Source organism: Rhinopithecus roxellana, chromosome 7 (genome assembly GCF_007565055.1).
Source record: "Rhinopithecus roxellana isolate Shanxi Qingling chromosome 7, ASM756505v1, whole genome shotgun sequence".
In the NCBI taxonomy this organism is placed as follows: Eukaryota; Metazoa; Chordata; class Mammalia; order Primates; family Cercopithecidae; genus Rhinopithecus; species Rhinopithecus roxellana.
The window spans coordinates 63,606,469-63,619,754 of NC_044555.1; the positions used below are offsets into that span (position 1 = coordinate 63,606,469).

The following is a 13,286-nucleotide window of genomic DNA, read 5'->3' on the forward strand; positions in this document are numbered from 1 at the left end:
CATAGAAGTTTCTTGTTTAGGCTTTTTATACCTGCTGGGGAGTGGATTGCTGTGAATATGTAGAGATGGAGTTCTTTATCATTAAGTTAAGTTTCATTTGAGCAACATACTTTAACATACCGTTTCAGGAGCCATGCTGGGCTCAGAAAGAGCACGATGAAATGAGCTTATGAAAATCAAGTTTTTTCATTCCCCATTCATCTTAGTACATTATCAGCACTTGGTCCAGATTTGACCTTGGGTGGTTTACTCTGGATGATTCTGGCTGTAATGTGTGAATTAGGCAGAACTCATGGCTTGATTTTCACTTTCATCAGCTACAGCTGCCTTTGCAGAAGTGAGGACAGTAAAGAAACTTATGAGAATAAAATGACCATTGGGATGCTGAAAGACAGCATTTCAGAGATTTCCAACGCATTTTGTTTTATTTCCTTTTTTAAAAAAGGGAGTATATATATTTTTTTTTAAAAAAAATACTTTTTCCTTGATAGATAATTAGAACTTAAATGTGTTGTCTGGTCACTTTATTACAATCTGTTCTGCAGGGCAAAAAGGAAAGTTCTCCTGGCATCAGCAAGTCCTCATTAGCACACAAGCAAAGCATTCACCTTTATATCTAGGGTGTGAATACCAGACTTCATCGTCTTCTAGTGGTGAGTCTCCCGATCCTACAATAAAAAAGAACAGAAACTGCAGCAAGAAAAGCCACATAGTAGGGACGCACATTTCAAAGCATTGCTTTTCCACAGACCATGCAGGAGATGCTATTAGAACGCAGAGCCAAGAGCAAAAGCTTCTGTGGCCATTCATGAAGGAACAAACAGGGGATCTCTCAGAGTAAAACTGGCTGAGCTGAGATTGCCAAAAACCAATCAAAATGAGCCTCAAACTGTTTTGGAATCACCATATGCCAAGTGAAATTCTGGAAGAGGGAAATAGAGAGAGTCAACTTCACTCTGAGAAGATGCCAATGTATATGAATCTCATGCCAGGGGAGATGCAATAAAATGTGTGCATCAGACACAGTCCACGGTTTCCCCAGCAGTCAAAGAAAACTCAGTAGAACTGGGTGTTTATGGTACCTGAAAACAGGTCCATCTTGTGAAATAAATGTAAATGGAAGATAAGGAGGTAAATCAAATGTCTTATCTTGGCCGGGCGCGGTGGCTCAAGCCTGTAATCCCAGCACTTTGGGAGACCAAGACGGGCGGATCACGAGGTCGGGAGTTCGAGACCATCCTGGCTAACACAGTGAAACCCTGTCTCTACTAAAAAATACAAAAAAAGCTACCCGGGCGAGGTGGCTGGCGCCTGTAGTCCCAGCTACTTGAGAGGCTGAGGCAGGAGAATGGCTTAAACCCGGGAGGCGGAGCTTGCAGTGAGCTGAGATCCGGCCACTGCACTCCAGCCCGGGCGACAGAGCGAGACTCCGTCTCAAAAAAAAAAAAAGTCTTATCTTAATGACAAAAGAAACACAAAATTGCTTCTGTATACAGTATTTGTAGGAATTGAGGTCTGAAATAGACTGTGTGCTTATTTAGAACTTCTCATGAAGGTATGGCTTAAGTAAAATTTCTTTTTTATTTATTTATTTATTTTTTTTTTGAGACAGAGTCTCGCTCTGTTGCTAGGCTGGAGTGCAATGGCATGATCTCGGCTCACCGCAACCTCCGCCTCTTGGGTTCAAGCGATTCTCCTGCCTCAGCCTCCTGCGTAGCTGGGATTACAGGCATGTGCCACCATGCCTGGCTAATTTTGCATTTTTAGTAGAGACAGGGCTTCTCCATGTTAGTCAGGCTGGTCTCGAACTCCCGACCTCAGATGATCTGCCTGCCTCGGCCTCACAAAGTGCTGGGATTACAGGCATGAGCCACCATGCCCAGCCAGTAAAATTTCTTAATGAGTGTTGCCACCAATAAAACCACAGCCTCAGAGAGAATGTCTGTGTATTATTTTAATTTAACTCATTTGCAAGTTGGAGCTGAATGGTTTTTAGAATATTAAATATTGAATTCCAGTGAGCAGTAAATCCTTAATCCTTGAAGTAGTAGCAGGTGCCAAACTTCAAAACTGTAATCTTAAATTCAGAGAACTTCCCTCCAGACTTCACAGTCTATTCAATGACTAGAGTTAGCTCTATCTTGGTCATGCATTTAGCTGTAGTTACCTGCCACCACTCCACTGTGAGGTTATTCAAATCCCCATGCAGCTAATGAGTAATGGTCCCTGTTCCACTTGTGTTCTGGATGAGAGATGTAGAGAGTGGAAACTGAAAGTGGGGAGGAGATGAGGGCTGGACTGTGTCCATTAGGAAAACACCCACAACTACAAAAGCCCAATTCTGTATTCTCCTTTGCTGCAGATTTCCTCACCCTGTCTCTGCACACCCAGATGTGTACAAAATTACAAACTATTCATTATTGCATATAAAAAAAATGAGCACTGGAGCCAGGCACAGTGGCTCATGCCTGTAATCTCAGAAACTAGGGAGGCTGAGGTGGGAGAATTACTTGAGCCCAGGAGTTCAAAAAACAGCCTGGATAACATAGGGAGAACCTATCTCAAAAACAAAACAAAACAAAACAAAAAACCATGAAAACCAGGAAAGCTACCTAACAACGTGAATCAAAAGCCTATGCTCAAACCCTTTGATTAAGTCATTCCACTTTTAGGAATCTACCCAAGGAAATAGTTGAACTGCATGTCTGCATGTAAACCTTCAATCATTCCAACATATACACCATGGAATACTATGCAGCCATAAAAAAGGATGAGTTTGCGTCCTTTGTAGAGACATGGATGCAGCTAGAAACCATCATTCTTAGCAAACTATCACAAGAACAGAAAACCAAACACCGCATGTTCTCACTCATAGGTGGGAACTGAACAATGAGATCACTTGGACTCGGGAAGGGGAACATCACACATCGGGGCCTATCATGGGGAGGGGGAGGGGGGAGGGATTGCATTGGGAGTTATACCTGATATAAATGATGAATTGATGGGTGCTGACGAGTTGATGGGTGCAGCACACCAACATGGCACAAGTATACATATGTAACAAACCTGCACGTTATGCATATGTACCCTAGAACTTAAAGTATAATAAAAAAATAAAAATAAATAAAAAAAGACAACAAACAAACAAACAAACAAAAAGAAAACAGATACATGAGAAGCAAACTTTCTCCCCCCACCCAGCCCTCCAACACACATATACACACACACACACATTTTGCCCTCAGTTGTCATTCTGGCTAACTTGTCTACAGCATTTACAGCATTTACTATGAATGACTACCCATTCATTTCATGAAGCTCTCTTCTGCAGTGGCTTCCAAATGACGGCAGTTTCCCGATTTTCTTCCTTCTTTCTAAACAGACTCTCTGGACAGCACATCTAGATCAGCCTGCCATTTGGACATAAGTATTTCCCAGGAATCCAGTATTGGTCCTTTACACATCTCCAGACTATTTTTCTGGACCATCTCACTCCCATACTTGCCTCAAACCATTCCTCACGTACTGATGACAAATCCATTGTTTCTAGCCTTGAACTGTCTCCTAAAAAGGCAGTGTAGAATCTTCAACTGTTGCCTGCATATCTCCATACTCACACTCAACCTGCTCAAAACCAGATTCCTTTTCTTATCACCAAATCTGTGCATCCTCCAGTGTTTCCCATTTCAGCAAATAACCATCTTCCAGCTAGTCTGCCACATGGAAAATCTCAGCCTTTTTTTCTTCTATTTTCTTCATCTACCACATTCTAAGATAGGAATTAACTTAAATATCCAACTACAAGAAATGGTCATATTATGATCCATTCATAACATAATAATGTTCATTTTGAAGAGGTTTCTTAACATGGGAAAATATTATAGACTGCTGAATGAATAAAGAATGAAGCATAACCCCCAAAATGCAAAAATGCATTAAGAAAGATTTTAAAAGATGGCAAAGCTCATTTGTGAGAACAACAATATGGATGAATAAAACTAAAATAATATTGTAAGCAAAGTTGGTCCCAGAAGACTATATACTATATATATGATTCCCTTTTTACAAAGTTCAAAAACTTCTAACACTAAATTGTTGGGAAATACAAAGATACGTATGGTAATTTTTAACAAAGCAAGGAGATCTCTTACCCTTTCCTAAACCTCTATTCTTGAACAGTTGAGTTCTAAGACCTTTAGAGCAAGGCAGACATCTGTACCAGAAAGGATAGGGAGGCATGGTAGGCCAGAACAGGATGTCAGAGCCCAAACAGGGCATAGAGGGAAAATAGGGGCGAAGAGAGAATGCACATGGGTGGATAGCCCAGCAGGAAAATCACAGATGAGTAAGATAAGGAGGGCTTTCACATGGGTAAGGCGGAAGAAAGCCTGGCATTGGGTTGAAAAGTACGGTTTCCAGATTCCCTTATCCCTAGGTTGTGAAAGGGTCTACTTTTAGTGATTTGGAAGGAATCAAAGGGAAGGAACTCTTTTCTGCAGTTGTTCATGCAGAAAATAGGCTTCAGCAGATGTGAGTGTTGTCAACTCTGCCCACTGTCCCCTCATCAGTTTTGTGTGGTAGGGAAGATGGTGATGTTGGCAGTGGTGATAGTCACGGCAGCAACAGTTTCCTAGCCTGAGTGATAAGAGGAGTTTCTGGCATCTGGACTGAAGTCATGGTGCCATTTGACCTTTAATGCAACTTCTTGACTTCCATTGCTTCAGCCCTTCCAATTTTGTGAGTACCTTATTTCCTGCATTAAATGTTTTTTTGTGTAAAATACCTAGAGAGGATTCTGTTTCCTATACTAAACTTAAGAGATATTTAAGCAAATCCAATTAAGAAATGAATACATGGTTTTATAGCTTTCTCTTAGTAACTGGACACTACCCTAACACAGGGCACACTGCTTTCTACCCACAAGTCTTTTGTAGATAAGAGAGGGGACTTTTATGTGAACATAGATGAGTAAGGAGGAAAAAAGGAAAAAAAACCTGCTAAAGTCAAACTTACTCTTTTTCCGAATTGGTCTATCTACTAAGCTAAATGCAATCTGATTTCTGTGCAACTGAATTCACATGGGAAAGGAAATAACACACACTAAGTGCCTTTGATATGTGTACTATGCTAGGCAATTTCTATGCACTGTCTCATTAAATCTATACAATAACATTGGCCAGTTGGTACTATTTTAGATTTATCAATAGGGAAACCAAGTCTCTAAGGTCTTTAACTACTTGTCCAAGGTTATGCAGCCAGTAAGCGGTAAATCAGGGATTCAAATCCTGTCTGCCTAGCCTTCAAATCTATCATTCTTTTTTCACTAGGCCTTACTGCCTTCTGCTCCTACAGTTTCAAAGAAATGAGATAGCTGGCTTTGGGATCACTGATAGGCAAACAGCAAATGGCTTCTTCAGTAGTGTGAGAACAAGTATGCCAAGAGTGGGTCCCACAGAAGCAAAATGAAGAATCCATGTGTAGCAGAAGCTGCTGGTTGCCTGTCCAGTAGCCATTCTCCCCTTCCTTCTTACTAAAAGATCACAGGTTGTGTTCAGCAGCAATGTGTCCCTCCCCAAAAGATGAACCATGATGACTTTAAGTCAAAAAATTAATTCCCCTTTGCCAGGAATTGCTCCAGGGATAAGCGTGTAACCCAGTATTGGACAATGGCAAGTAAAACGAAGTCTGCTTAGGGGTGGGGGGAGGGAGGTTATGGGAAAGATTTTTCTTCCTGATAAAAGAGAAAACTGCACAAGGAGAAGACTTTTCCCTCTTTTCTCCCTTTCAGCTTTGGAGGCTATTGTGTAAGGATAAACGTCTGAAGCTGGAGCAGCCATTTTGCAACCACAAGGTGAGACGTCACAGGACTAAAGATTTTCAGTGGAGGATGGTAAAGTGGATAGATAAAAACAACCTGGGATCTTGGATGACCTCACTAGACTACAACACCAACCTAGACGTCTTACCTCCACAATTCTTGTTAGGTCAACAATAAATATCCTTTCAATTTAAGCTGCTGTGAGTTGCATTGTTACTTGCAACTGTATGCATCTAAACTGGTCCACAAATGAATAAGAACTTTCCTGCGTATTCTTGATATATATATATATATATATATATATATATATATATTTTTTTTTTTTTTTTTTTTTTTTTTTTTTTTTTTTTTTTTGAGACAGGGCCTCGCTGGAATGCCAAGGCTGGAATGCAGTGGTGTGATCCTGGCTTACTGCAGCCTCCATCTCCTGAGTCCAAGAGATTCTCGTGCCTCAGCCCCCTGAGTAGCTGGGATTACAAGTATGCACCACCATGCTCAGCTAGTTTTTGTATTTTTACTAGAGACAGGGTTTCACCATGTTGACCAGGCTGGTCTCGAACGCCTGACCTCAAGTGATCTGCCCGCCTCAGCCTCCCAAAGTGCTGGGATTACAGGCGTGAACCACTGCTCTTGGCCTTGATAGATGTTTTTTAAGTGAAAAGAAAATAAATGGGTATTAGCTGCCACTCTCAGAAAATTTCCAGTTTATTTTCAGCCTGAGCTCATATATTAACTTCTATAAAAATATGATGACTAGTCTGCAAAATAGACACCCTGAAAGATACAATAAGTTCAAAGACAGACTCACTTATGTTCAGTAGACTGTACTTACTAAAGCAGCAGAGGAGATTTATGTACATTGGGGAAAGATTTTCCCCACCATTAAAATTTTTCAAAAGGAAAGAAAATAGAGAAAAAAGTTGGGGAGAAGGGAGGTTTCCTAGTAAACTTTTCTTTATTTACAAAAGGCTGTCCCTCTAGAATTCTGCTAATTGAGGTTTTATTATGACATAACTATTAATCAGTCTACATATGGTTCAGATTACCACTCTGGAAAGAATGCTTCAGTGCTTCTTCCACACAAATACAAATTGTACGTTGGCTCAGAAATCAGAAACTCAGAGCCATGTAGGATTCTGTCTCTCAGCCATACCTGAAGCCAACCGCATTTATAATTCTGCTCTCCTTGCAAAAACTTTCTCTAATTCAACAGATTTTCAAAGAAATAGCCACTCTTTTTTTCCCAAAGTTCAAAGAAGGATCTTCCTGGCTTACGGAATCCCACCCATTCATTCTGAATGTCCAGATAGACAAGATCATTGAGGCACCAGAGTCACTCTTAAGTAACATTTATTATATGTATTGAAATTACATCAGGAGTCTAGATTTTTGAAGGCTACTAGAATGTTCCTGCTATCACACCATAAGGTTTCTCACTGTAAGGTGGGGATGTGGTAGAGATTTAAGACTAATGGAAAACTTTGCAAATTTGCTAAAACTACATATTTCTTTATCGATTATAATACCTGACCCAAATTGGTAGATTTGCTGGCTCTGTATTATATTTTTAGCTCAAAGTGTTGGGTTTCTTAGTCATTTTGAAGACAGTTCTTCATTCTTTATATTTTGTTTCTCCCCTCATCGTTATTCTAAATATAATTTTAATATTGTCAGAAAGAAGCATATTTAATAGTAAATTGCACCATCAATTTTATACTGAAAGTCAATGGGAAAATAAAATTCACTTTGCAGTAAGGTTTCTTAACCTGAGGATCATGGCCTACTACAGAATTAATGAAAGGGCTTTGGAGGGCCCACGAATCCCTTGTAATTGAACATGTTTTTTGGTACATCCTTTTGATACATGCCTTTTGGTACTACTAGCATGCTTTTTCTAGGAGAAAAAGATGCTAGCTTTCAGTAGATTTTAATAAATGTTAAGAGCCATGATCTTACAGCATTCTTTATTGTTAAGCATGTTAGAATATTTACTGAAGAAGCATGTAGTGTCTTTCTTTTTGATATTTAACTCATTTTAGTGTGGGGGAGAGAGCAGCAAATACGATTTTAAAAAGGATAAATGCTTATCATACTGGTTTCCTCTAGATTAGTGCTGTCCAATGGAACTTTCTGCAATGATGGAAATATTCTTTATCTGTACTGTCAAATAGGGCAGCCACTAGCCCCATGTGGTTATTAAGCATTTAAAATGTGGCTAGTAAAACAAGAGAAGTGAATGTTTTTATTTCATTTAATCTTAGTTAATTTACATTTACATTTAAATAGCCACATGTGGTTAATAGCTACCATACTGGATAGCACAGTTCTAGACCTAACTTTTTTAAAGTATTCTGTGGAGATAAATCATGTCTATAAATTGCTCAATGGTGGGAACCATGTCTAATTTACCTTGCATACCCAGTGTATGATTCAGAATTGGTAGAAATGTTGGAGAAAAGGAGAAAAATATGCCTTAAGTTTCTTGCGACACATAAACTGTGGCCTCATGCGTATAATTTTGGATGGTTTTATTCTAATCAGTCCAGCTTCAGTATATAAATTTAAACTGTGACAATACTGCAGATTTGGATGTTTAGAAAAGGGTATTTTGTACTATTGGAAGCCATAGGGTGTTTGTTTGTGGGAGCCAGATGATTTAGTGCTAACAAATGATCTGCCAACGGATTACAGAGCAGCTGTGGTACAGAACAGAGGACATTTGAATAGCTTCTGAACAAAGATCAAATCCAAGGCACTGCCAGAAAAACATGATTTAAAGATGAAGGCAAAAATACGGCTGTAAAATCCTTTGTTAAATCATGGTAGTGCCTTAGAGTACCTTCAGTCTTACAAAAGGCCCTTTAAGATCTCAAGATCCTCTCAATCAAACAACAGAGAAGAGTCTATGTCTTTGAGATTTGTAAGGTGGCTAACAGAGTGAACTTTTGTCTAACAGAGTGAACTCTAAGAAGATTCACAGGAGACCCACAAAATTCTTAAAAGAGTTATATATGCTGAAATATCACTAGCTTGACTTAGGAGGGCAGAGACATTACAGAACAAGCAGAGGCCTTTGATCCCCTAAAATTATACTGTCAGAAAGCAGGCTCAGTGAATTGCTTAGCTGTGAATAGGTGCTATCTTTCTAAACAAAAGGGGAGTGAGTATATTTTGCATGTTGGGGGGAAATAATCACTGGGTGCCAGAGGGTAGACTCTGATATGCAGCTTCTAAGATGGCCCCCAGTTATCCCTATCCCCTGGCATTCATAACCTTTTGTAACTCCCCACTTTAAGTGTGGAATGAATTTATTAACTTGCTTCTAATGAACACAATTTGGTAGAAGGGATACCATATCTCTTCTGAGGTCAAGTTATAAAAAGACTGTGGTTTCCATCTTGGATATTGTCTCACGCTCTCTCTCTTGGATCACTCATTCTGGGTCAAGTTAGCTGCCAAGTCATGAGGGAGCCCTGTGGAGAGGTCCATGTGTTGAGGGACCAAAAGCCTGCCAACAATCATATAAGTAAGGTTATAAGAAGATCTCCCCAGCTACACACACACATAACACCCACAAGTCGAGCCTTCAGATGAAACTGCAGGCCAAGCCAATAACTTGCTGGCAACCTCATGAGAGACCTTGAGTCAGCTAACAACAACTTGCTTGCAACCTCACGAGAGACCTTGAGCCAGCTAAACCATGCCCAGATCCTGACTTCTAAAAATTCTGACATAATAAACAGTATTTGTTTTTAAAACAAAAGGAGGAAAAGGTGTAGGAAGAGTAGAAAGTAGAAAAGGAGGAAGGGCATTTGCCTTAAAGTCAGAAGATTCTGATGTACCTCTCAGCCTTGGTTTAATAGCCTTCTCTTAGGTCACTGGGGCAGATACTGCTTATTCCTCAATTAGATTCCCTCTACTCAGGCTGGTGTGCCCATCTCCTAGCTGCTGGGAGCCTTTGACTGCAAATAACTCACAGTTGCCCTCTTCTCCAGAGAATTGTCCTCAGCTGATAGGAGCCACTTCATCCTCCCCATCTGTTTCCTGGAGGCAACCAATGTTTGACGGATATGGAGAAACATGAAGCCAGACTTCTAGCCTCCAAAGGTGAGGTGGAAGTACAACCTTGCAGTATTTATGTTTCTAAGCACCCTATGGTGCTAGACTTTACCTGAGATTCTATCCTTGCTTAGCTCTTTCTTGCTTCCCTTCCTCAACTATAGGTTTTTCTCCTGAGAGTACTCCCTCAACAAATCATAAGCTTTGCTTCTAGGAAACCAAGCTAAGAGAGCCACTGAGTCTCTCTAAGCCTCAAATACTCCAATTAGGCATGCCTCAACAGGGTTGCCATAAATTAAATGGCATAATATATGTTTTAGTTTTACAAGTTTCTAATTTGAGGGTTCATAATCACATTTTGTATTTAATTCTGTGAGTATAAACTGAAGGCCTCCACAACCCTGAGCTGCTGTGTACATGAGTTTCTTGAAAAAAATGTAAAAATATGACAAACTTACATCTGGCATGATATACTTTTTAAAGTTTAAGCATGAAGCATAGTCAAGAATCTCAGTGCTTCCAAAGTTTTCTGTGTTTTTAAAAATTCCTCTAACAATCCTGTATGATTTGTGATTTAGAAAATCTTTCATACACATATGTATATTATTCATCTTAATAACCACCAAGAAAAGCCATATAGTCCATTTTTTCAGTAAAATAAACTGTTGTCAAGTTTAGTCTATGAATTCAGATGATCCAGATAATAAAATTTGCTTTAGGAAAAAGTGATTTTTAGGCTCAAGACATTACCATAGTTTATACTCTGAGGCAGGAAAAATCCTGTGGTTCCCTATATGCCTTTATGACTTAAAAACATTTGCAAAATGGGGGCTCACCAAAAGTTATTTTATTGCTGAGAGGTGCTATTGCTGGGTCTCTTGTATTCTTGAAGCTCTTGTTAACATAGGTGAGTGTACAAACATTTCTAGTGACAGAAATGGGCTAACAAAAGGGCCTGTCCATAGCTTGTGTGGACACAGGTACAGTGGTAACCCTTCTGTCCTCCACAGCTAAATCTGCAGGAGCTTCTTTTCTGGAAAGTCCTAATTTATAGGGATTTTTGAAGAAGCCTAGAAGTCAGTTCTGCATGCCTGACTTGCAGGCAAGATCCACTCTGTTATACCTTGGCAAAGTTTCAACAGAGGAGAGATGTCCAGGAGATGTGTGTAAAGGTGTGTATATTTGAAGGAGTAGAGCAGAGCAGAAACTTTAGCTTTTCAGAGCACCAGCTTCAACCCCAAGATGAAAGCTCAGAACAAGTACACAGAGAGCCAGAATCTGTAAATGAGACATTCTTCCTTGGATTCCTTACTTCTCTAAATAAGTGGCAGATTAACAGATAAAAGCCCAAGGGTAAGAAAAGAGGGGAAATACACAGAGGAAGATCCTTGTTCCAAATGGAACAAAGGGATCCAGAAAGATTCGTCTAAACCTTTTGTTAATCATGGGGAATAAACTGAAGAAAATGTTTATTACCAGTGCTTTTCTTGGGGCAGAAAATTCAACAGAATGTTCAGATGAAACAAGTTTATAGGACATATCAGACATTCACCTTACCAAATCCCTGTCTTTACTACCATCACAAGTGCCTAAGCGATACCAACAATCAACTAAGAATCGTATGTTTCAAACTGTTGACCCCATTTAGTAGGTCATGACTAGTATTTTTGTAGTGAAATAGAATTGAAAATGTCAGGGTGCACTGCACATAGAAAGAATAAACCTTACTTTGTACAGTTTTTGTTTTTATATGGGTGTATGTATGGTAGGGTGTCCCCAGTTTGCATAGCACAGTCCCATTTTATGCCTGTTGTCCCAGCATTACTTTTTCCGCTTTACTGGGCTATAATGGACAAAATTATATATATTTAAAGTTTACAACATGATGTTTTGAAATACGTATCCATTGTGATATAATCACCATAATCAAACTAATTAACATATCCATCACCTCACATGGTTACCATCTAACATTATTATTAGTAGCGTTCTCTTTCACACTCAAAACCTTCCTGATTTGTACAATAAATAATATATTCACTCTAACAATAGGTCACAGTAGAATATATTTCTTCCTGTGGGTCTTGTCAAAAGTATTAGAAAAACAGTGATTTAAATACTTTGAAAACCTACATTTGTTAAGTTAATTCTATTTCCTCCCTCAGAATGAAGGAATCGGAAAATCTGAGAAAGCCTTTGGGGGATTGGTGGTGGAAGTCTACTTTTCTCCGACTTGTTCAGGGCATAGATGTTATGTCCCATGAAACAGCAAGCAGATACTGAGTTTCCTCAACTGCTCATGGCCATCCTCTCTGGTAGGATGCAATCGAAAAAGCCCTGGCATTAAGTTCCAGTGCCATCCCGATTTGGGAAGCCACTTTTCTTTCCTGAGCCTCAGTTTGCTCATCTGTAAAATGGTGCAGCAGTAGTGTGTAGAAGGGCATAGTACATGTTTTCAAATTATGTTCCCCTAGTACACTCCCATCCTCAACCTCTAGCTGGAACAACAGCAGTCAAGCAAATCAAATTGCCCTCCTCCTTCTCCACCTGGCAATAAACAAATTACCATGGCACATCATTTTAAAAATCTGCCCGGCTCTTTCATTTCCATTGCCTCTTTAAGTCCGCAGTGCAACCTTATGAGGCAAGTATCATTCAGTGACTAGAATGTAAACCTGGGGAGAGCAACAACTCTTTGCCACTTTGTTTATGATTGTATTATCAGCTCAGAGAATGAAGTGATTATCAGTTATATGAGAACAAGGACTGAACATTTCTGATCCTAAATCTCATGCAATTTCACAACTCCTTGTTTCTGTCTTCATGACTCAGAAACCTACCTGAAAGCCTTTCCCCTCCTCTCAGTTCCTTTCTCGTGTTTAAAGCTATTTCAAAGCCTAGCTCTCCCAGTTTATCTTTCCTAACCATTCCATTCACATCGATGCACTCTGTTCACATTTTTAAATTAGCACTGATTTTATGTTGCTGTGGATTTTCAGAAGTCATTTCAAGTTCTTTCTTCCCAGCTAGACATCAAACTCTTCAGGGAATACAGTCAGGGTTTGTTTCCCCTTACTGCCCCTGTGAAACTAACAAAGGCTCTCAAAAGTTTTCTTCCCCTTGAGACTTTAGTCTACACGTTACTGATATGCTCAAGCTGTTCCATCAGTATCAAAATGAGACATCCATCTCCCTCAGTGAAGGCTGTACTTACAGAAACAGATACTGTATTTAAGCCACAAAAAAGCTGCCCAAATAAAGCTGCGACTGGTACGTCGTTCTTGGCAGTAACCCAGCAGTATAATTTACAAAATTCTGGCACATCATGGCAAAACTGAGAATAACTGAATTCAGAAAAGACAGAGTCTAAGAAAATAAAATAAAATCACCACAGTGTGTACTGATAATT

General features: G+C 39.6%; 1 protein-coding gene across 2 annotated transcripts in view; it reads right to left on the bottom strand.

Moving 5' to 3' along the window:
• SRPX (sushi repeat containing protein X-linked) overlaps positions 1 to 13,286 on the bottom strand; it is a 73,438-nt gene that overhangs the window by 28,822 nt on the left and 31,330 nt on the right. Inside the window, exon 2 of one of the 2 annotated variants that reach the window (XM_010381759.1) lies at positions 609 to 668. The exons of the other annotated variant lie outside the window; for it this stretch is intronic. Coding sequence (XP_010380061.1) covers positions 609 to 668 — 60 coding nt within the window. The remainder of the gene's footprint in view (positions 1 to 608; positions 669 to 13,286) is intronic. 2 annotated transcript variants of the gene reach the window in all.